The 23309-nt window shown below is 42.5% G+C and overlaps 2 protein-coding genes across 2 annotated transcripts; both read right to left on the bottom strand.

Annotated features, from left to right (window-relative positions):
- Positions 1–25: 25 nt before the first annotated feature.
- LOC311494075 (dihydropyridine-sensitive L-type skeletal muscle calcium channel subunit alpha-1-like) lies at positions 26–20723 on the bottom strand. The gene is made up of 46 exons (XM_084552931.1): positions 20705–20723; positions 17417–18620; positions 16028–16133; positions 13831–13970; positions 13526–13659; positions 13275–13427; positions 12988–13193; positions 12745–12848; positions 12512–12657; positions 12354–12435; positions 12099–12259; positions 11782–12007; positions 11484–11691; positions 11270–11390; positions 11058–11172; positions 10877–10976; positions 10705–10774; positions 10248–10380; positions 10036–10165; positions 9880–9939; positions 9264–9370; positions 9061–9148; positions 8286–8393; positions 8110–8162; positions 7879–8025; positions 7462–7663; positions 7185–7343; positions 6562–6672; positions 6388–6471; positions 5684–5731; positions 5207–5233; positions 4994–5119; positions 4815–4880; positions 4624–4715; positions 4382–4541; positions 4139–4266; positions 3919–4015; positions 3687–3789; positions 3483–3584; positions 3272–3405; positions 2950–3075; positions 2521–2732; positions 2352–2416; positions 2225–2271; positions 2052–2126; positions 26–1454 (listed from the first exon to the last, which is right to left on the bottom strand). The coding sequence occupies exons 2-46, from the start codon at positions 17599–17601 to the stop codon at positions 1155–1157; spliced, it is 5547 nt and encodes a 1848-aa protein (XP_084409057.1). The 5' UTR covers positions 17602–18620; positions 20705–20723; the 3' UTR covers positions 26–1154.
- On the bottom strand, positions 18718–22945 carry tmem9 (transmembrane protein 9). Its single transcript, XM_084552930.1, has 6 exons — positions 22730–22945; positions 22420–22579; positions 21689–21780; positions 21474–21582; positions 20978–21109; positions 18718–20866 (listed from the first exon to the last, which is right to left on the bottom strand). Exons 2-6 carry the CDS (start codon positions 22507–22509, stop codon positions 20726–20728), a joined length of 564 nt encoding a protein of 187 aa, XP_084409056.1. The 5' UTR covers positions 22510–22579; positions 22730–22945; the 3' UTR covers positions 18718–20725.
- Between the last annotated feature and the right edge of the window lie 364 nt (positions 22946–23309).

Consider the following 23309-nt stretch of genomic DNA (forward strand, 5'->3'; position numbering starts at 1 on the left):
TGATTTATTTCTGTTTGTCAGTGGTGAAAACTCCAGAGAAACATCAACCGTAACGGCACAGATTCATAACTGAAGTTCATTTAAAATATCAATGTCTCCAAAACCTCAAAACATAAAGTATGCGTGACAACAGGACGCAGGCTGACCAAAGGACAAATGTAAAAAAAAAAAGAATAATGATCCTCTGTAAGGCCCGTCGGTGTCGGCATTTAGGCGCAAAACATGAAACAAGTGCAAAAATTATTCTAAGTCTCTGAGCTTTCAAGCTAAATAAACCATACTCCAGGTATGCTGAAGAAACCTTGTCTGTATTGAACTACTCCCAGTGCTCAGGGATTACAAGTACATGTAAATGAAATAAAAACATAAAACCTGCAGCAATGGTTTTAAAGACCATATGCATCGTCTGCTTTACTACAGTATGCCTTTAAATGGAACAAATAATTTATTACAGCAAGATAATTACTGTAACGGCTAAATGTTCCTCCACGTCCCAAAAACAAGATTTCCTCTCTAAAAAACAAACTGCTGATACCAAGTCCATACAACGGCTGTGAGCAGAAGAAGACTTGGATAACTTCAGTATTAAAAGACAGTGATGGACACCGCTTTTGTAAATAAATAAAATAACAATCCTGCAACTTTCACTGTCAGCACCAGAGCCCCTTTAAGAAGCAGTTAAACTTTTCTGGGCCTGGATGCGAAGTCACTCATTGGTTCCACAAAGTCTTTTCCCTCCGTCCTCGGTGATGAGCAGCACAATAAAGACGCCGCCTTCCTTTCTGTATTCACCGAGTCACTTTAGACATTTCAGTCACAATCCTACCTCCTTCAGTGAGGCTTCAGTAAGACACTCAGCTCACTCACATGGTTGTCCCATAAGTCTGTGGAATGGATAACCTCAACACACACTACAAAGAAAGTGCGTCAATCTGTCCACTCTGAGATAAGTTAGTGTTTTTATTGGTTCAATAAATCTGAAGAATAAGATGTTTCAGTATCAGATTCTCGTTGATTACGTTTCAGCCACAATTGACAATATATTAAATACATACTGCCAAAGGGGCAACAAGTTTGGTAACGTGATGTGAGTTGGAGCCATCAATAGTGTGTAAAAACCATATGCTTAACCATATAAACTCAACTGACAGCCTCTAAACTTCCGAGTCGGCCTCCTGTCGGGAGGGAATCAAGGGAATTGGGCGTCTCTTTCTCCTCACAGCCGGATCTGGCTGGCGGGTTTCCTGTGCCACGGCAGGGCCAGAAGGAGGAACGGGGATGGGGCGTCTCTTTTTGACGGAGGCGACGCTGCCGGAGCGCTCGTTGAGGATGCCCCGAGCCACGCCCTCCATCTCATTGATGGGGATGTGCATGGCGTCAGCCATCTCCTTCTTAGTTACAGAGACGAAGCCCGGGTCTCTGGCCTGGGACGCTAGACCGCCCTCAGCCAGAGCCTAGAGGAAAAACAATGTGCAGGGTTCTCAATTACATATAGTGACATAATTTTGTATATTATTAGTTGTAAAGCTTTAATGGTGTGAATGCTGCTCCAGCTGGATTAATATAAGCACAATCAAACACTAAAACAAGCCATTCTTCAACTACACTGTTCATTTTGTGAGTTCAACAATAATATAAGATAGTCCTTTATCTAACATAAATACTTCACTGCATTGACTTGTCAGGCCTTAATTGGCATGTTAGAGCATTTCTCCATTGGAGACTTCAGCTCTTGTAATACTCAAAGGCAAAGACTATTGATGAGGTAATTTAAAAGCGTTTTAGAGTTGTGTTTCTTTACATAAACTCTCCTATTATTCTGTAAAACTCATTTGGATGCATAAAGTGCAACGAGTGATTCTTCCATCTACTGGGTCCCCCAGATGACTTTCCATTTCCACAAGAGCTTGTTGCAATCCATGACTAGCATCGGCCTCCAAGATGGACTTAGGTTATTATCACCTGCCTCAGACAGATCTGACAGTGCACCAAGACTTTTCCAACCGACAGTGTTGATAATTGCATAGTGTTTTAATAAAACCGTGTAGTACCTCCTGGACGAGCTGGTCGGCTGCAGTGTGGGAGCTCTGACTCTGCCCGTCACCGTAGTAAGGGTCATAAGGGAACTGCAGATGAAAAGGTATTTACAACAATCATGCATTTCCCACATGTTCTGTCCGTCATAGAGCACACTGGATGGGTGAGCCTTTGAACATAATATTACCTGTGTTTTATCCGTTCTCACTGTGAAGTTCCAGGAGCGTATGTTGTCTAATAAAAGAGTAAATGGACAATGTCAAAATGTGTTAATTGGAAAAACTTTTAATTTGAATCCTGTTCTTGAGCAATACCTGGCTCTGCATCCTCGCTGGGATGGTAAAACTCCACTGGACTGCCTTCTCTTTCAAATGAAAATCTGAAAGACAACAAAAATCGCCACCCATCAGACATGGCGCCACCTTGAGCACATATCACATGGTATGCCATCAAACTAATTCGGAGTGTGTTGTCTGTTCTCACTCTGCAAAAGCGTTGTTGTTCGTGTTGTTTCTCTGTGTGGACGTAGGGAAGAATTCAGTGCTGGACACCAAGCCGGAGGAGTTTGGTGGAGACTCGGGCTGGCTCTCAGAGAACTTGAGGGGCCGTTGGTTGGTCATCTGCTGCGCCGACTGGGCATTGTCGGCCTCAGCAGAGAACGAGTCCACCCGGTTACCAAACAGACCGTGTGAGCGCTGCAAACACCAAGCAAGACAAGCCGACATGCAGGTATAAGCCCACATTAATTGTAATTTATATTATGTAAGGTAATGTCAATCAGTGGTGTGGTGGTTAGGCATCTAACAAGCATCTGTGTGGGGTTTGCATGTTCTCCCTGTGTCTGCATGGGTTCTCTCCGGGTACTCCGTAGGTGTGCATGTGAGTGTGAATGGTTGGCTCTCTCTGTTGTACCTGGTAAATGCCTTCTTCTCCAGCCTCCTCCATAGCTCTGTCCATTTCTTCCTCATTTTGCAGGTCTCCTGAAATGGCCCTGTGCATCTCTGGAACTGCCTCTTCCTCTATACTCCTCAGACCCGCCTAGAAAAACATGAAGCATGTAGATAAATGAAGATGTTCACAATGACTGGAAGGAGACAAAAGTTGAGCACCAGTGTTAGAAAACCACAAGACGTGCATAAAAGCAAGCTCGCGCTGTAATCAAGTAACATGAAGTGCATAAATATGTAGGGATACAACATTTTATTGAGCTTTATTATTTAATAGACAGACTCACCTGGATTTCTGGGCCTGAGGCGCTCTTCTTAGTTGGCCGATAGCCGTAGTACTCCTCCTGGCGCTTCAAGAACTTGCGGAAGTGATCTTGGAGCAGGAAGGTGGCGTAGAATTTCCCCACAGTCACCTCATCATCTGTAAGTTAAAGCATTGTCTGTGTGAGAAGCAGTGGACTTTGTAAAGATGACGTGTAAGTGTGTCTATAGACTGACCTCCTATAGGTGGGATGACCTGGTCTAACAGTTTCATACTGGTGCGTTTCCAGATTTGCTTTATAATGGCTCTCAGCTCCTCGTTGGCCTGCTCAAAGTTACCTGTTAGGAATTTAACATTTAACTCAGTTAAAACGCACACTTCAAGTTAAAGGAAATGCATGTATTATATAACGTTTATGCTGTGATGATAGAGAACAGTACCCTCCGTTTTGATTTTGAGTGCAGTCCTAACCAGAGCGAACAGCGTAGCATTGAAGGTGACGGTGCCATCACTGTTGAGAGGCATGTTCATACCAACCAAGCGCTACAGACAAGAGGAAGAGAACAATCAAACTCTCTATATTTATGTCTCTATACATGTTTGTTTAACCAACATAAATTATTCACTGTAAATGTAAGCACCACATAGCCTCTGCTTTATGACTGCATGTACCTTGCATGCAGCACGATGAGGACAGAACTTGCCAAATCCCAGTGGAGGCTGGATACGTCGCAGCAGTGTCACCACGTCCAGATGTTTGATTCTCCCCCTGTTAGATCAAACATTTAATACACACCTGGAGTGATACTAAAGTCTTACCTCATCCTAAGGGTTAACTCAATGTAAATAACAGAGACGTTAGAGTGGATCTCATTGTGGTGTCTGGGCTCACGTGGCTTCAGGGTCATATTCAGCCCAGATCTTCTTAAACTCATCCAGATGGTGTGGACCGAGCAGAGACCAATCACGGGTCAGGTAATCGAAGTTGTCCATGATGACGGCCACAAACAGGTTGAGGATCTGGAGTGGGAAAAGAAAGGCATATGTGAGGAAATAGGATTCTCTTTGATAATGGCTTAAATATGAATATTCCTTTAGCAGAAAGATGACTTATGAACACGTGGCTGCTTCTCACCAGGAAGGCACAGAGACAGTAGAAGCTGAGGAAGTAGAAGACGGCAAAGTTGGACCCGCAAGTGTACTCTTCTCCTGGCAGGAAGTCGGACTTGGGGTCACACTTCTTCCCGTACATTGAGGCCATCATGACCTCCTGCCAAGCCTCTCCAGTAGCACATCTGCACCCAGACCAAACAGTGAGATCCTTTCAACTTCCTAAATGTCGAGGTTTGAACTCCAGATTCTGTCCAAAGGACTCACCGGAATAACATCAGAACAGCCTGAGGGAATGTCTGGAAGTTGTTGTTGCGGTTGATTTGGGTGCCGTCCACCAAGGACACCTTACCGAAGATCTGAGGGTCCGAGTCAAACGAAGTGTCAGTCACCAGTGACTTATGTAAGAACTTGTTTTGACCGTATTTAACCAAAAATATTAACACTAAAGACTGTACCTGCATCCCGATGACAGCGTAGATAAAGAAGAGCATCACAATGAGCAGAGCCACATGAGGGAGAGCCTGCAGACAGAAAATAATCAGCTCATTGAAAAAAAAAATCTCCACAGAAGAACATACGAAGCAGAACAGCAGAGAATGGAAATAAATTTTAAAAAAATGTTGATAATAATGACCTGGAAAGACTTGATGAAGGTCCACAGCAGGTTACGAATGCCCTCTGAACGGTTCAGAAGTTTGACCAGACGCATGACACGGAAGAGTCGGAAGAAGGTGATGGAAACGGAGGCGTTTTCAGAGGCCTATGGACAAAAAGACAAAGTTTTCTAAACAACAAAAAAAAAGTAAAACATCAAAACGTGGCTGGGTTTTAATGTTGGGAGGCTTACCGCAATTACTTGCATGGGGTTCGTCTCCTGCAAAGAACAGATGAGGAAATGACAAGCTGTAGTTGCAAGCGTTGTATTTAATATCATAAACCCATCACAACTGTTGAATATTTTATTATTTACAATCTCAAACTAGGGTTAATATTAGACTACTTTTTTTTAACCACTTTTGATGAGTTACTAGAGCGTCTTTGCTGCTGCAGCAGTTGCAGTTCGTAACTCATACACATGCTTTGCTGTCACAATATTAACAGTTTTCATTCAGTTAAACAGCCACTAATACACTGTTGAGATGTAGTGCTGTTTATCCAGTGTAACAAACCCCCTGAGGTCCCATCTCACTGAAACGCAGATGTCTCACCAGCAGGTTGAGCAGCACACGATTCATTAAAGTAGCGCTACGGTTTAGTAGAGAACATAGTGGAGTGCTCACACAGCAAGGCTCATGCAGCAGTGCAGTGCAGATCAGATATTTACAGCGCAGCCATGGAGACAGTACAGTCCTCCACTGGAGGCCAGGGCAGTCTGTGGAGGATAGACAGGTGAGGAGTGAGGTGCACGGAGGGCAGAGGGGTGGATGAGGGAAAAGAAAGAAGAAGAGAAGGTGGAGGAAGAGGAGAAAGATGTAAAACAGGTTTGGGATGGAGAAAACAAATGGCTACAAGCTTGTGTTTGTGGATGCACAAATGAGCACAACGCAGTGACAAGAAACAACTGTGACTGAAGTGAAGGAAACGCAGAGTTTGTGTAGCATTACAACATAAACTAGCACTAAATCCTTCTTTTATATTGTGCTTTTAAAGTGCTCACACAACACGTATAAATCAATGAATAACAGTGGGAATAATATATACATATAAATATATTGTGTGGTTCTGTGATGAAAATACACCTGAAGTTGGACAAGGCAGGTGAAAAAGTGGAGGGGGTAAGGTAGAAAACAACAGCAACAACAAACAACAGTACTGACCACGTCCTGTGAGCTAGTTCTCCTGACACCACTCAGCTGTCTGGCCACTATTATACGCTTATATTTACACATTCGGTCATTCCAGATTGAAACGCACAACTGCTGCCTGGGAATGTCTCATTTAGACAACACAAGGGACTTTTAAATACGGCGCCTGCAATGACAATCTGAAATCTGGGGAACTCTTCAGGATCTCACTGTATGTACTCACATCGACTTCACTCAGGATGACGTCAACAACGCTGCCGATGACGATGATGAAGTCAAAGACGTTCCAGGGGTCTCCAAAGTAGCCCTGCACAAAGAGACGGAGCATGCAGGCCCATTAGGGAATGAGAGAGGGGGCTGGGTTGACTGTTGGAGCGGCAGACATTAGAGAGGTTACCCTGGCTTTGAAGGCCATGAGCTTGAGAATCATCTCCACGGTGAAGAGCACGGTGAAGATCAAGTTCAGCATGTCGGACAGCTTTGTGACATGGTCCGACTGGTTACAGTGCTGAAACAGATTAATATAACCGTGTCAGAAGTAGTGTAATTACAGAATGGATATTTTTTTCTGCAGCATGTTGGCAACTTGAGTTCAAATCAAGAATTTAGTAACACGAAAGATGGTCAGACCTGCATAAATAAGATCACTGTTGTGATAAACTGATAAAAGTCTGAATAAATAGGTTTAGACCAATTTTAAACATTTTAAAACTGAATCTCATCTACTCATTAGTTGTTCAGTCCTCTACGAGCAAAGATACATGAAAGCAGACTGAAAGAACCATTCATTTGCTGAAATTAAGATGCACTTTTGCAAATAATTTGACACATTTCTGTGCAAATTTTAGTAGTCTAGGATTTTCTATGAAGTTGTTCTTGTCAGATTTTCATGTTCTAATTTTACGCCCAAAAAATCACTCTTGATGTGATTTGGGCCCCTAAATAACTTAAACCTGAATAAGGATTACTGAATATGATCTGTCATCACTTTAAGTTGCCACATGATCTTAATTGACTTACCTGCATCCCCAGACACAAGGTGTTTAGCATAATTAGGAAGAACATGAGGTACTCAAAGTAGCAGGAGGTGACAATGTACCAGACCCTGTACTGGTAAGGGTTTTTGGGGATGTAACACCTCAGAGGACGAGCCTTTAGGGCGTACTGCACACACTGACGCTGAAGGGAGGCAGGACAGACAGGAGATGCGTTCAAGGAAAAATAATGAGGCATCCTAAATTAGAATAACATGTTTTAGATTTTACGAGGACCGTCACTTTCCCCGTGCTCAGAGTACCTGGTTCTTGTCCAGCTCACAGTTCTTGTACTCCTGCTCGCCCTGCTCCTGGAAGGTGACAATGACGAAGCCCACAAAGATGTTCATCATAAAGAAGGCGATGAGGATGATGTAGATGATGAAGAAGATGGACACGTCGACGCGCTTGTTAAACGCCGGACCCATATCTTCTTCATCTGAATCTATGGCTCTGTATAATAGTCTGGGGACACATACAGTCATGTTGAGAGAAGAGAGGAAACAGCAAGACAAAGATCAGGCGGGATAAAGATAATCTGGACAGGCTCCAGGCAATGGAATTACTTCCAACTCAATATCCACCTAATACAATACACTGACATCTAACTCAATCAAACAGAACAAAGTAATCTTATCAAGGATGCAATTTATCAAAACTAAATTTATTGTGTGCTTTACTTTGGCCAGCCCTCAAATGTTGAAACAGTGAAGAGAGCCAGCATCCCGTAGAGGACGTTGTCAAAGTTGAAGTCGCTGTTGATCCATTCTCTTTTGGCCACCACTATGTCTTGCAGCGAGTTTTCCATGTGCTTAACGAAGTTTCCCCTGAGAGCAGACACAGTGAATGGTCACCCCAGAATGAAATTACATTTCTGACAAATGAAAGCTGTGATGTGTGGTTTGTCTCACTGGCATTCCTCCTCAGTCATTTTGGTCGGGTCTGTGCAGCTGTAGAATTTACCCTGGGATGGAAAGTTACACAATTATATCAACGAGGCTTCTTATCATTATTTTAGATTAGTTTGTCAATATGATCTTTACAGTATAAGACCACATATGGCTATAATGAAAAAAAATAAACTTACCTTAAAGAGTTGGACTCCTATACAGGCAAACATGAAATTCAGCAGCATGGTGACCAGGACGATGTTGCCAATAGTTTTGATGGCCACAAACACGCACTGGACCACGTGCTGTCAAAGGAAACACAAACAATAACCAATAAATATTGTGTAAAACTGCAGGCGTGAAACATGGTGGTCAACTTTAATTATTTAATTCACTCAGTGTGTACAAATTTGACGTAGTCTCCAAGTACTTATACTAATATTACATTTATGTCAGATGATTTTACTGCACTGTAACAGATTATTTTTTTGTACATGATTATGCAAACATTTGTTAATCTGATAAGATATATATTAACGTTAAATCAGTGGTCAGAAGTCTTTTCAGTTTTTGACACTTGTGAGCAGTGCCTGTTTGGGGCCCCTTGTTTTCACAACTTCTAAGAAGGTTTTCCAATAACCAGCTTGTGACCCCTAACATGTATCTTGTGACCATTCAAAGAGTTGCTGGACCCTATGTTGGGAACCACTGCTTCTAAAGTTGCATTCACAAATAAAATCACCAGTATTACCAACCAAATGATGTCATGTAGAGTGATAATATATAAATTTCTTTCTGCAGAATAAACACTCTTTATACTTTAAATATATGTTAGTAATGATACTTTTGTACTTTCACTGAAGTCAGATTGAAAAAAAATGTTTTTTACTCGTATTTAAGTAAATTAACTAATTAATTTCATTCAGAAACATAGCCATCTCTGCAGAGGAATGATCCAGGCATTTAATGTACCTTTAACCCTTTGGCTCTGTTGATAGCTCTGAGAGGCCTCAGCACCCTCAGCACCCTGAGAATCTTCACCACGGAGATGGCACTGGATCTGCAAACGACACGTGACCAAAAGCAACCTTTACATACGTGTCTTAGATTGTTGTATAAACAGTGTCAATTTAGGGAAATTTGGTGGATCGGGTGATGCCGACATGCACACTCACTCCATTCCCATTGACAGGAGAGACACTCCGACCACAATCAGATCCAGGATGTTGAAAGAGTTACGGCAGAAAGAGCCTTTGTGCATGAATGCTCCGTACACGGTCATCTGTCAGAGACATGTAGCACAGTTATACGCATGATAGAGTTTAAAAAGCGATAAACAGAGATGAGCATTAACTGCCTTTTAACCTAATGTAATATTAAACCGAATGGGCTGTTGTAGTTTGGACGAACCTGAACCTAAATTATTCAGTCGATAATGACAAATTATGTCAGCAGCAGCCTAAATGTTGAAAATGTAACAGTATTTAGATTCATATCTCTACTACTAACTACTGTCATCATGAGTTATTATGGGTAATTCTTTCATCTTAATCACATAAGTAAAGATGTAATCTCAGTCCATCCATCTCAGAGAAAATGACGGTGAAACCTGAAGAAAAACTCCTCAGTGTTATGAGGGAACAGTCTAATGGCCTGTGATGAGTGTAATGCTGCGCTCTGCCGAGAATATTATTTAAAGAAACGGGAGACAGCGTGAGACTATCAAATTTTAAAAGAAAGGATTAATCGTCGCTTCAGAGAAAAACACATCGACCTAAATAAAGCTTGTACCTTCAGTACAATCTCAATGGTGAACACAGTTGTGAAGACGATGTCAGCATAGGCCAAGATCTAAGAGAAAGACACAGCAACACAGAAGCTGTTATCAAATGCCGCCTTCTTTCAACAGGTATGAGTCCCGTGCGCTGGGCTATACTTGGATGTCACCTGGTTTCTGTAGGACTTGGGATCGATGGGGTCCTCAGCTGCCAGCGAGATGGAGGAGAGCAGAATGAACAGGAGGATTAAGTTGGTGAAGGACGAAGCATTGATGATCTTGTAGCACAGCTTGCGGAACCTGGGTGTGAAAGAAAAGACGTGTGAGCACGCACAGACATTTTTTTTGTATTAGAGCATTGTACATATTGTCAGATTCCTACTTGTTCTGAGGCCCAAAAATGTAAAAGGAGCTGGCTTCAGGCAGTGGAACTGCTTCTTCCTTCAGCTGCAGGTCGGCCATAGGTCGGGGCCGAGGGCTGATGGGGATTTCAGGCTCGACCTCCTCGTCATCACCTGTCAAGTGTTAAATACTAACTTAAATTTCTATGCCGCAGTGACGTATTCACATTAAAACATGAAGAAGAAACTGAAGGATGTGGAAGGCTTTATATGGTAGTCACAAAGGTAGTTTGAAAATAGCTTTACACTCTGCTATAAACACAACTCAGAGACCTGGCTGAGTGATGCGGGGGTTACTATACTTGTACTGTAACATAGCCAGGACAGCAGCACTGATAAACAGATGGTGTAATGAATATGGGCTCCTACAATTAGTGACCTCCATCTGCCACAACTACATGTGGGAGGCTTTGAGGCTAAGACATTTTTTTGCTTTACCTGGGAAGTCAGCAGGTGGGAACGGATCTTTCACTTCATTGACATTGGATTCAAACTCATCAATTTTGAGCTGGGGACAGAAGATAAATGTGTATTATACATATTTTTGCTGCAAATTAATCAATCCTTGTTAATCATAAAGATGTTATATGACGCCAGAAACGGGACTTACCTTGGCTGTGGTGGGCATGCCCTCCAACTTGGCCCTTTGCTCTGCCAGTTTCTTAGATATCCTCTCCCTCTCCTCATCAGTCTTGTCAGGCATTTTGGACCTGGAGTGTAAGAAGTAATATTAGCTAGAGAGCAGAGCTGATCCTCTTACCTTGCTTTAAGTTGTGGTATTATTTATTCACCTCAGCAGCTTTCTCCTTAATTTCTCCTCTGCCTTTTCTTTCTGAGCAGAAGTCAGACTCTCAGCCTCTGCCAGGTTGTCGACGGCGATGGCCAAGAAGACATTGAGGAGGATATCTGCTCAGGAGCTCAGGAAAAAAAGATATGTTAACATAATTTCCATATATTCTTGAATCCGAGATGACATTAGGACATGAGTCTAAGTGAAGGATACAGTTTCCACAGACGAAGAGGATGATAAAGTAGATGGCGACCAGGATGCCAGGGATCTGAGGCCCTCCGTAGGCCATTATGCCATTGTACATGATGGAGGTCCACTCCTCTCCTGTGAGGATCTGAGGGATAGTTGGAGATAAAAAAAAAAGCTTTAATTTAAACTACTGATCATGAATGATATGGTTTTACAAGATCAAAGCGAATCATCTCACCTGAAACACACTGATCAGGGCCTGAGGGAAGTTGTCAAAGTTACTCCGTTTGGGTCTTTGGTCGTCGAAGTTAAATTTCCCCCCAAACACCTGCATGCCCAGAAGTGAGAAGATGACGATGAAGAGGAAGAGGAGGAGGAGCAGGGAGGCAATGGAGCGAACAGAGTTGAGGAGAGAGGCTACAAGGTTACTTAGAGAGGTCCAGTACCTGAAAAGAACAGAGGGGAGGTATTACATGACAATAAATCACATTATACCTAAATGATGCAACGCGACAATTTGAAGGGAATGGACTTACTTTGTGACTTTGAGGATCCTCAGCAGCCGGATACACCTGAGTACAGAGAAACCCAGGGGAGCCACGGCCCCTGCAGACAACATGATCATCTCCAAGATACCACACAGCACCACGAAGAAGTCGAAGCGGTTAAAGAGAGACATGAAATATGCTCTGGGTCCCAGAGCGTACATCTTCACAAACATCTCAAGGACAAAGAGCACCAGCAGAACACGACTAGCCACATCTGTCAAGACAGGAGAAGAGACAAATGAATAAAACTTTACCAGAATGGAATTTGTCTAAATAATTGTCATGAAAATATATTAACCACGGACCTTGCAGGGAAGTCAGTGATTCAGACTGGTGGTGGTGCTCTGTGGCTATGGTCAGAGTGTTGAAGAAGACGAGGATCATCACCAGCCAGTAGAAGCTCTTGGTCTTCACATACACCAGGCACTTCATCCTGAAGAAACGATTCCAGCGACGGGCCAGGCGGCTTAACACAAAAAATAACCCTCGCTTAAGGTTCCAAGCAATAGCCATGGATGTTGTGTGCCAGCTTTTCCGCATTTACAAGATAGAAGACTCACTAGTAGTAGATGATTTGACTCTTGCCTTCCAGGTCATACAGGCTGTCTGTGTCGGAGTCTCCGCTGGTCAAAGGCAGCAGACCTGGCAAGACAATAACAGTTGTAATTTGAACATGTCTCCACATGGGGTGGGTTCTGACGGGGTTCATAGAGCTCACCTTTACCCTCCCGGTCGGCATCCAGGACTTCAGCGTGAGTGATCCACTCCATGTAGCCGTGAAGGTCCTCGTCCAGCTGCTGACGCTCTCGCAACTTCTGGAACTCTCCACGTGACCGGGCCTTCTCTCGCTCTTTGGTAAACTCTCTGTGTGGAGCAACAAAAAATAACAAGTGCGATTATATATTTGTTTATGTGAAGAAGAAAGATTATAGAGGTTTATAGCTGCCTTACCCACTGAGCACACCCAGAACCAGATTGAGCACAAAGAAGGAACCCACCAGAATAAGAGGAACAAAATAGAGCCAGGGCCACTCATTTCCGATGGCATCATTAACCTGAAAGACAACTCTAGATGGTCAGCCGAAAACAGTGAGTTCTGTCAAAATTATCATCTAAATGTGAATTAAAGCTGAGATGTCGGTGCAAATATCACAATCTATCATCAACTGAGACCGTATTCAAGCCGTCACTGACCCAGTAGAGCACTTTGGTCCATCCCTCCATGGTGATACACTGGTATACCGTAAGCATGGCAAAGCCGATGTTGTCAAAGTGGGTGATGCCATTGTTAGGACCCTCCCAGCCCGGCTGACACTCAGAGCCGTTGATGAGGCAGCGGCGTCCATTACCAGCCTGAGCGCAGGGGGCAGGCAGCTCACCCTCCGCTGTGGCGTAGATTTCTGTGGGTCGAAGAAAAGACGTGAATATAACGCCACTTAAAATAAAAGTCACAATGTTTGATTGCGCCCTCGGACTCATACTTGTGCTGGTGTAATAGCAGGTCTTGTGCATTTTGCACTTGAAGAGCTCGAGTCCCATGATGGCATAGATGGTGACGAGCAAGAAGACCAGCAGGGCGATGTGCAGCAGAGGCAGCATGGCTTTGAGGATGGAGTTCATCACCACCTGTAGGCCTGAAAGGTACAACCATTCAGTAAGCTTTCTTCACATACAAGTTTCCAGATGGATCAGTCTGCAGTATGTGTGGGGAAAAAAAAGCACAGGCTCTTACTGGGAACTCCAGAAACAAGACGTAGGGGTCGCAGCACTCTGAAGGCTCTCAGTGCCTTCATATCAAAACCCCCACCCTTCTCCAGTGGCACACCTGATATCGTATTTATGGTGTCCAAAGCAAAAGTGAAGAGACTGTAGGAAAAGACAGTACAGACGTAAGTGCCCACACCTGCAAAACTGCTGCCTGATTCCAGTTCACATTCCAGTTTACATTTTCAACCATTAAAAAAGTGACGTGTCAGAGGGAAGCTGCATCCTTGGGCAGCTGAGATATATCCACCTTCAGCTCACAGCTCATCTTACCCCATGAAGACGATGACAAAGTCCAATATGTTCCAACAGTTCCGTAAATAGGCCCCTTCATGGAACACGAGCCCGTACGCTACTATCTTCAAAAAGCACTCCAGCGTGAAGATGATCAGGAAGATAGACTCCAGACTCTCCTGCAGTAAGACAAAGACAAAACAAGGACGCTAAAGTGTAGAAAAGGTCACAACTCTCACATTCAAATAAAACTCAGAACAAGCAGAGTAAAGTTTGTGTTTTGCATTAGAAGAGCAACTTAACACCAGGTTGAAAAGCATTGTTTTGTTGCCGTATCTAGTTGTGCAGCAGAGAGCAGTGATATTGCTGCTCGTAGACTACACTTGTCAGCGTTAGGAGAGTGTTAAGTTGCTCTTGAGGCACTTGTGAGGAAGAACAGCATAAGACGTTCAGCTAAACAGTTGCTGGTATTAGATAAAGTCATCCCATTTGGCAAGCCTGTTGAACACAACCTCAGGAAATATGAACATATGGGGGGGCACATGGCTCACTGAGCGTTTACTGAAACAGTCTGAGCCGTGATGAAACAAGTAGGTGATGTGCCAATCTGATGTAAAGCAAAATGTTTTATAAGGCTTTGCTGATGATGATGAACTGATAACGTGTCAAGGCGGTCGAATGAAAGCATCTGTCTGCACACTGCATCTGTGCTTTTGTCTTCAGTGTCGACACACGGCAGCCAGACACAGAGCTGCACATGGCTTTCCTCACACTCGCCACTGATCTAAACACAAGAGGCTGTAATATGATAACAGTGTGATAGAGATCCAAGAGAATCCAAGCACTGGTTTTATGCACAATGAACTTTAAGGCAAATTATATACTCCAACCCTCCAACCACCAAGGCCAACTCTGCGTCCACTAACAAGAATAAATGTATTTATAGATTTAATGATAGCTGCGCGTCAACACTGTCAACATTGCAGCCCTGAATACTTTTTGGAGGCAAGATTTCCCCTTTATCCACCTGCGTCAGAGGAGTGACAGCCTCTACTCCGACCTACTTCTAACAGCAACGAGGGGAGGGGGGCAATCATCTCTTCTTACAGATTTCACCTCTGAGGAATGGCATCGCAAGAAGAAACAAGTATTCAGGGAAGAGGGCGGCGAGAGCGCTAAAGCAAAGGTATCAAAGAGCAGGGTGTCAGATTTGGGCAACCGCATGAATTTGGCCAGGGTGCAGGTGAGATGCATCAACAAGATCTGGGATTAACTTTGTGGTGTGTGGAGTTTAACGGCCAAATGTCACATAGTAAGTGACGATGGTGGCTATATATTGACATTTGTGCTGAATGTCAAGTCTCTCGGGGACTGTGATATATATATATATATATATATATATATATATATAAAGACCGTCAGAGCAGGCCTCCTCAAATAAAGCCCATAACACCAGTGTTGCTTTAACATCATATATTTTATAGAGGCACTGGAAAGAATGTATGCACCGTTAGATCAAACATATACTTTCTCTTATTGTTAACCCTAATCTAATTACACCTTGACATGACTGAATATCCTTTGGTTGTGCAGGCTCTCATCTGTAATACACTGCTAATGCAGCTTCACAGCATTACCTCTGATGATGATGATGAAATATTTTTAGACACACATCAGCAGCATCCAGGGGCCAAACACCTGCCGCCAGCTTGTTTACATTACAGCCAGACACTGTGAATCACCAGCCATCTAGAGTGTATGTGAAATGTTTCCGTAATGATCTGTTCGCCCACAAAAAGCCTCGCCTCTGAGCCGCACATATCAGTTCTCAGGACCTGATCCAGTTTCCCGATCAGAGAGGAATACAAATGATTGATGGATGACGACACAGCGCAATTGTTCGATGGCACGTTCCTCTGCAGTCACAGATGGGAGGCCAAATAAAGAACTGGGCTGTGTCTGGTGTTATTTAAATGCGGCTTGGCACTCACACCGATGAGCAGCTGAAACCCTGAGCTACGAAGAGTCTGACTTTAACAGCTCAAAGCTGCAGCTGTGTTTAGCAAATTAATACGACTGTATGAATTTGATGAACACAGCAGGCCTCTCACAGTCATAGTACAACGCTGGTGATCATGAGCTATAGACCACAAGTAAAATATTGTGGTTCTTTACTGCATTTAACATTATTATGAGTAAGTAAACATTTTCATTAGCTACGATTTCTAGTACTGACCAAACTTGTGTTGGTGTTGTTGCTGTCTTCTTCAGGCATGGGCAGGAACACAGCCAAGGCAATACAGTTTGCAAAGATGGTCAGTAAGATGATGATCTCAAAGGTTCTGGAGGGTAAGGCTCAAGATCATAACAATACATGCTGGTAAAATCCCTGAAAACATATCGCTAGGGAAATAATATTTACCTGGAACAATGACAAAGACACTGGAAGGGTAAGAAATATTCAATACCACCCGTGTGAGTTAATTTGTGCTTTTTGTAATGTAATGTGACAACTGATCGGTGCCTTTAAATGCTGCCTGAAACATCATCCCTAAAACAGCCCCGGTGGGCAGCCAGCAAAGCGGTCACAGCTCATGTAATCTTGTCTGCTGTGCTGCCTCATTCTCGTCCACAGGGGGCTCTCCGTGAGAATTCCCCTGCCAGGTCAGCATCATGTCTCCGTGATGCCCTGGGACAGCTGCACAGCCCAAGAATATGACCAAACCATTTAAACACCACTCATCAGGGGGAAAAAATGTTTGATTAATCTATTAGATATTTAGTTTTACTAAGCCTGTGCACATTGATAGAATACTTTTAAAGTATTCAAAGTTTATAGTAAATATAGTATAGTTCTCTAACTCAGTTTTACACTGCAACCAGAAACTAAGCCAAATATTACAGAATGACATACCAATGTGATCAAACTGCTGCATGAAACAACACATGACCTTGCCTAACATAAAAGTGTGAAAATTATATAGTTTCACACCATCACAATATTTTAAACTCATATGTCAGATATAAACTGCTTTGGATGCGAATATAACGTTGTTGTTACTGAACATATACGATCAACTCATTTTATTCTAGCTGGGAAACACAGTGTGCACGATGCAGGAATGGACATCGGGCTAAAAGCAGGAGGCCCCCTATAGGGGCCAAGACTTCACTCAACAGACTGTTGTGTTGTGTTCATCTATGGGTCTGAACTTCAGTTTCACACTGAAAAGGCAGAATATCAGCTACTACCCTCTTTGATAAATGTTTCCGTCTGTCTGCTGAGGAGGACAGATTAGTTTCGATCAGCTCCAGGTGAAAATCTGAGGGGTGCAAACTTGACTTTGATACAAGCCCGAAACACAACAAAAGTCTTAATGCCTCAGGGATCGCCTTATCATAGACATGGCTGGAGCACGCTGACTACAGGTGAACAACATGGCTGATAATTCTCTTCTCAGCACATACATAACTTCAGTATTTCCCAGGTGTTAAAGTTCTTGATCAGAGCACTAATGACCGCATATTACCTCGAGTATCTCACACGCCATATATTCGTAGTATACAAACACAACTATCTGAGATTGTGTTTATAATCTGGGTGTGTGAGAGTTAGAAAGGATACTTCCACTCCACAATGTTGGTGCAGGCCTTGCGGAAGGGATTTTTGAGGCCGAAGAGGAAGAGAGTTCTCGCAGGTCGAGGGTTTCCCCCAGTGGCCTGTAGCTTCTTAAGCTTCTCCCTCTGCTTCCTCTTCAGCTCCTCTTCATTCATGATGACCGGCTTGGCCGCATCTGCGTTGGCCGCCATCTTGGAGCCTCCACCTGAAACAAGCTCCCAATCCCAGAGAAATGCAACCTCTCACGGTAAAATCCCAAACTCAGGTACAGGATAACTCCCCTTTGTGAAGGCTCCTAGGTTCCAGATCGGCCGAAAGTGCGTGGGCTCCCCCGCCGGCCTCTCTCTCCCCTCTTCCACTCTCCCTCTGGCTCAGTCTCCCTGACACAGAGCCACAGGCCTCTCCTCCTGACTTAGGACCTCTGACAGAAAAAGCCCACCTCGGCAGGGAAAAATAACACGAGCCCAAAGGCGCAGTTGGCCCTGCTGGAGTTTAAATTTAGATTGTGAACCAATGGCAAGCCATGCTTGGGGACGGTAGAGAGGGTGGAGGGGTGGAAGGTGGAAGAAGGGAGTAGATGGGATCAAGGGGGGGTTGGGGCAGGGCAGCAGTGGCACACGAACGCACAAAGAAGGCTCTGGAGGGCACGAACATGCCCTTGCTTTCAAAACAGATTCTGAAGCTGAACGTTAAACTGTAGACAAAAACAAAAAGAGTGAGAAGAAAGAAAAGCACATGGTTGCTTCCACCTTCACTAAGGATTGACAATTACAATTATTGCTTGACAATCCCAAATATCAGCAGTGAATCCTTCACACAAAGAGATACATTTCACTTATGTCCATCTACTTAGCACTTATAAATTATTATACTGATATTTAATAAATGTTTCTAATACACTATAATGCAGTTATAAGCAGATGGATTTATTAATGCATGTCTAAAAAGCTCCAGAGGGAGGTGAAGTTTTTTAGTTTTTAATTCAATCCAGTTTAACAGCACCAAACTACAGCCGCGTAAATGATCATCCAGTTGAATTATCCCCTTTCTGATGCTGTTTCAACGTAAACTGAACATGTTATATTAGAAAGCATTCTTTTTCACTGTTTTACCTAATGTTGTGACAAGTCTGTGTAATTTGATGACAAAGAAGTGCTTCTCTCAGCACAGCGCAGGGACAGGGCCCAAATGTTGTGTACTCTGTCGCCCCCTAGTGACAATAAACAGTAGAGAGGAAACCAAGAGGGAAATCTGAGACAAAGAGAACTCTTCAAACATGCTAACACCTGGAAGAATGAACAGAAATATTTCCCTCAGGGTATTTTATTTATTTCTCATCAAGCTAAATGTACAGACATGAACGATACTCCAGTTAGTCTGGAGATTTGAAACACATACAAAACACTGATATGAAACAAAACTTAAATGAATCAAAAACATCTTGGTGATAAATAAACCATTACAGACAATTCAGCTTCAGCAGTTCACTCTGTGCATGCTGTAATGTGAGTCAGCGTACTCTTCTTTACCGTATATCCCCCAACAAGGGAGAGTCAGTAGTCGAATGCGAGGAGGAATTCAGTGACATGTTATGATTGAGGACATTCTCCTCTATCTTATTCATTTGGAGATGACTTTAAAGCTCTGTTTAAAAGCCCCATTTGCTATTTCCCTCTTTGAATGGAAAACATGTTACACCAATCACTTTACCAATCAGGCTCCACTATTTCATCACTGAGTTTGGTGGAACACATTTTCCCCAAACAAAGAGAGAGACAGAAAAAGGCACAGACTGGGTCTTTCTGGAAAGCAGCAGTAGCAAAGCTGTTAAATTACAAAGCCCATTCAATCACACTATTAGTGCAAATGACACTGGATATACACAGGTATTTCCTCAAATGCGTATCAGTTTTTAGCTTTTATTTACCTTAACTACAGAAGGTAGCAGGACTTTATTTCAATCAGGCTTGTATTCGCGGTGGCCCTTTATTTTTACTATTACTTCCTGTAAACATTTCCAATGAAATGCCCTCTAGTATTTCAGCTGACTGGTGCTTATATTGTGAAACATTTTCTGGGAATACTGCATGCAACAACAGCTGCATACTAAAAATATTGACCGAAAATGTGGATTGAGATGAACGTATCAAACGCCACCACTGTCAGGTCGGACTGTGCAAAACATACCGGGTACATTTACTGAATATAATCTATTAAAATGTGTAATCCACAGCAACCAAGTGCTGAAAAAGCATGATTATAATATTGAATTATCAAGTTCATGTGGTACAAAGGAACATAACATTCAATTTTTATGCAAATTTGTAGGACAGGCACCAACAGTTTATCCACTTTTTGTTTGTTTTTCCCTCCCAGACAGTATTTGTGGACTATATTTGTTCATGTCAACCACATCCCGAGCCATTATCAGAGACCTGGCTTCTAACTGACAACTGGTTGTTGGCTGTTGTTTGAGGAAATTAAGTATACCAATAAGTTATTGGTGCTGAACTAGGAATGTGAAATGACATGAGCAGAGTACTCCTAGCTAACTTAGCTTACCTTTTCTGAGGTAACAGTTCTACTACAAGAAAAAAATATTTAATATTAAGAAGCAGCTAACAAAAAGGATCACAAGCTTAAAAGTTATTCACAGCAAATGGATATATAAAAAAGTATGTTAGTACTTTTTTATGACACTCCAAATCCGTAACATTGCAAATTGCTGTAAATAATCCATTACAAGTACGCAAATCATGCAGTTTTTTTCACAACTGCAACGTAGCTCAATGTGTGACATATACTGAATAGATTTAATTTTAAATATCTGCTTTTTAGATTATTTTGTTTAGAGAACCAGCGTGTAGATTCAGTGGCATCAAGCAGTGAGACTCAAGATGGCAACAGAGGTCGCCTCCATTTCCAAGCGATAAAGCCATTTCCAAAGTTTGGTCATAAATCTATAAAGCTACGGGTTATAGCTTTCATGTTAAATTACCCGACCAGTAGGAAACAAGCAAGTTTGTCCCTCATCCTCCGTTTGGCTTCATCATGTTTTAAATAAATGCAACGTTTCACAGTTACAGGTGACAAAGCACTAAATGAAACATAACTGTGAATACTGTATTTTATCTAGATTTATGTTATTTTCTAAATCCTACACACTGGTCCTTTAAATGTTTCTTAGTGAGGAAATTCTAATTTAGTAGATGCAATGTGCAGCAATGACAAAGAGGTTCCTAATAGTGCAGCTGGTGACAGTGCAATAGCGCCGGGCCCGGGGAGGTTACCTACTCTCGGGTTTGAGGTCAGGATTTAACTGAGCATCTTGTGGCGGTCAAAAACAGTCTTGCGCTGCTCCTGGACCTGCTTCTTCCAGCGCTGCTGTGCTCCCTCAACCCGCTCCAGCACCGTGTTTCCTCTGGCCTGGGCACTGTCTGCCGGTGGACGCATCTCCTGAACACACACACACAGTCCAGGCAAGTTTAAAATTCAGGAATTTCACATTCCAGATTAATGAAATAAACGGATGAACTGAACTGAAATGCTCTTTGTTTGAATGGTTACCTCAGAGTCCTCCTCGTTGTGCAGTGGCTGTGTGTATGGGTCGTGTTTGCGGATAAGTGGATCAACCAGTAGCAGAAACAACATGTAGAGCAGCAGCGCGCCCACGACAGACAAATAAATGATGATGGTCACCTGGAAAGAGTAACGTAATTTGAAGTTAGCGTGCATAAACCTCCAACAACACACCATCCCACCATCAAGGCCTTGCAGTTCTGTTTGTTGACCATAACACCACGTCTTGGACATTGTGCTGATGAATTTCTAGACAGTAAAGGGCCTAATATGTTTATTCAAAGTCACTTTTTCTGTTCCTTCCTGGATGATATGTGCCTGCATAAATGAATCATCATTGACACTATTGCAAACTTTACTCTGATTAAGCAGACAAACTGGGGACACTCGACTCACACTACACCTGCTACTCTTGGTATGTGTGATTTGTAACTAAAAAATAAATGAAATGTGCTGCCATATCCCCAAAGAAAGCCAGTAGTACCTTGATGGTGTTGCTGCTCCGTTCCTCATACTTGCACTCACACAACAAACAGTAAGCTTCCACATCACGGCCAGGCACCGGCATTGGCTCCACTACATGGAGGCAGTTACTGTAAAACACATGTAAAGTGTTCATCATTGCTACACAGACAAACCACCACATTGGGGGGGGGGAAAAAGACTTTCAATATCTTTCAGAAATACTGTTGCTCTTACCAATCTTTCTGGGTAACATTTTTGTTATAGATGTGGCCGGTGAAGTTTCTGTACGGAGGGCAGATGCACTTGCAGCGAACATCTTCAAAGTTCTGTCAAGATGATTGTCAAGAAGATCGGGTTAAAGTGTTTACTTAGGATTATTGCTCAGCTCTGTATTTTGCCCTCACAGAATTATCCCGACTAATCCATTATAAACACTTGTATACATATTCATAAAAATTCCAGCTGATCCAGTTTGAAAGGAACAGAAATACAGAGTTTACACTGTTTTAAATTGGAGGTGAAGGATGGTGAAACAGACTCGCTTCAAGATTCTTCACAGTTTTATTCCAGTCTATCGTTATTGATAGTAACCAATCAAAGACTGGACTCTATGTGGGGGTCAAAGGTCAAACACTGGGGTATTTGTCTTGGTTTTGCCTGGTGCAGCAACAGTGGAGAAATTATTTGCTGATTACCTTAACCCTCGATTTACATCTCCTTTGAAAAATGACAGGAAATCATGCTCGATTTTATCAAAAAAAATAATTATGATATTAGGATGTTTGACAGGAAGTTCAAGTCACAGAGTAGGAATTAAACACTGACACATACACAAAATAAATTTTAAATAGATAAGATTAAATTCATAATACGTTGTATTACACGCTTTCAATATTTATAATTAATTGCAAGCAAAAGAAAAGAGTAAATGTAGTTTTTAACATCATTATTTATTTATCTATTACCTTAGCTTGTACAAAAACAACAGCATCCAGCAGAAACACGGTCACTACTGCCGCTACAACGAACATCCAGGATTCTCTGCCGGACGACATTTCCCCACAGGTGGAAAGACCCAGTAGGTGGAAAGACTTGCGCCACGGGTGGAGAATAACCAGCAAAGCGCTGTAAAAAAAAAACACAACAGCCCGAGAGATAAACAAATGTAGCACTTAGCTAGCAATTAAGGAAATCAACGACACTGATGTCACATCGCTGCGGAAGAACTGAAAACAAAGTCATGATTAAAAATGCCTAGCAACACAGGTGACTTACGTTGTAACGGTACGTCAAGTATTTGCCTTTGTTGTGCATTCAGGTCGCACAACTAACGATGCATTTAAAAGGAAGATCGCCACCTTTAGTTGGCACTTCCTTGTTCCGGGTTGTCGTGACGCGCATGCCCAGAGGAATCATGCAGCGACACCGCCCCCTGCTGGAAAAAAGATTCAACATTCAGGTGGCGTTTATTGTTACTCCCGCGATATGTTGATTAAAAAACATTTAAACCTGTATTCCTCTGTTTCATTCAATATTGTTTTAAATAATTTGTCTTAAATTATTTGCTGATTTTGTAAGGCGAACCTGGCATATTAATGATGTTGATGTTGCTGAACTTCAGAGCATTTCTTACCTGTGTCTATGTTGATTATTGCATACTTGTCTGATTTGCATAACGTTGATGTTCTTTGTAATGTAAGTGCATATATCAAAGTAATGTTACTGTTTAATAGTAGTAGTTTTTTTTTACAGATTTAATGTGAAACATGAAAATAATAATAATAGCCTATTGTGAGGTAGAAAAAAACTGGTAGAATTAACCCAGTACTGTAATTAAATATGACCCAGCATTTGG

This window comes from Chelon labrosus (assembly GCF_963514085.1).
Source record: "Chelon labrosus genome assembly, chromosome: 10".
Lineage (NCBI taxonomy): Eukaryota > Metazoa > Chordata > Actinopteri > Mugiliformes > Mugilidae > Chelon > Chelon labrosus.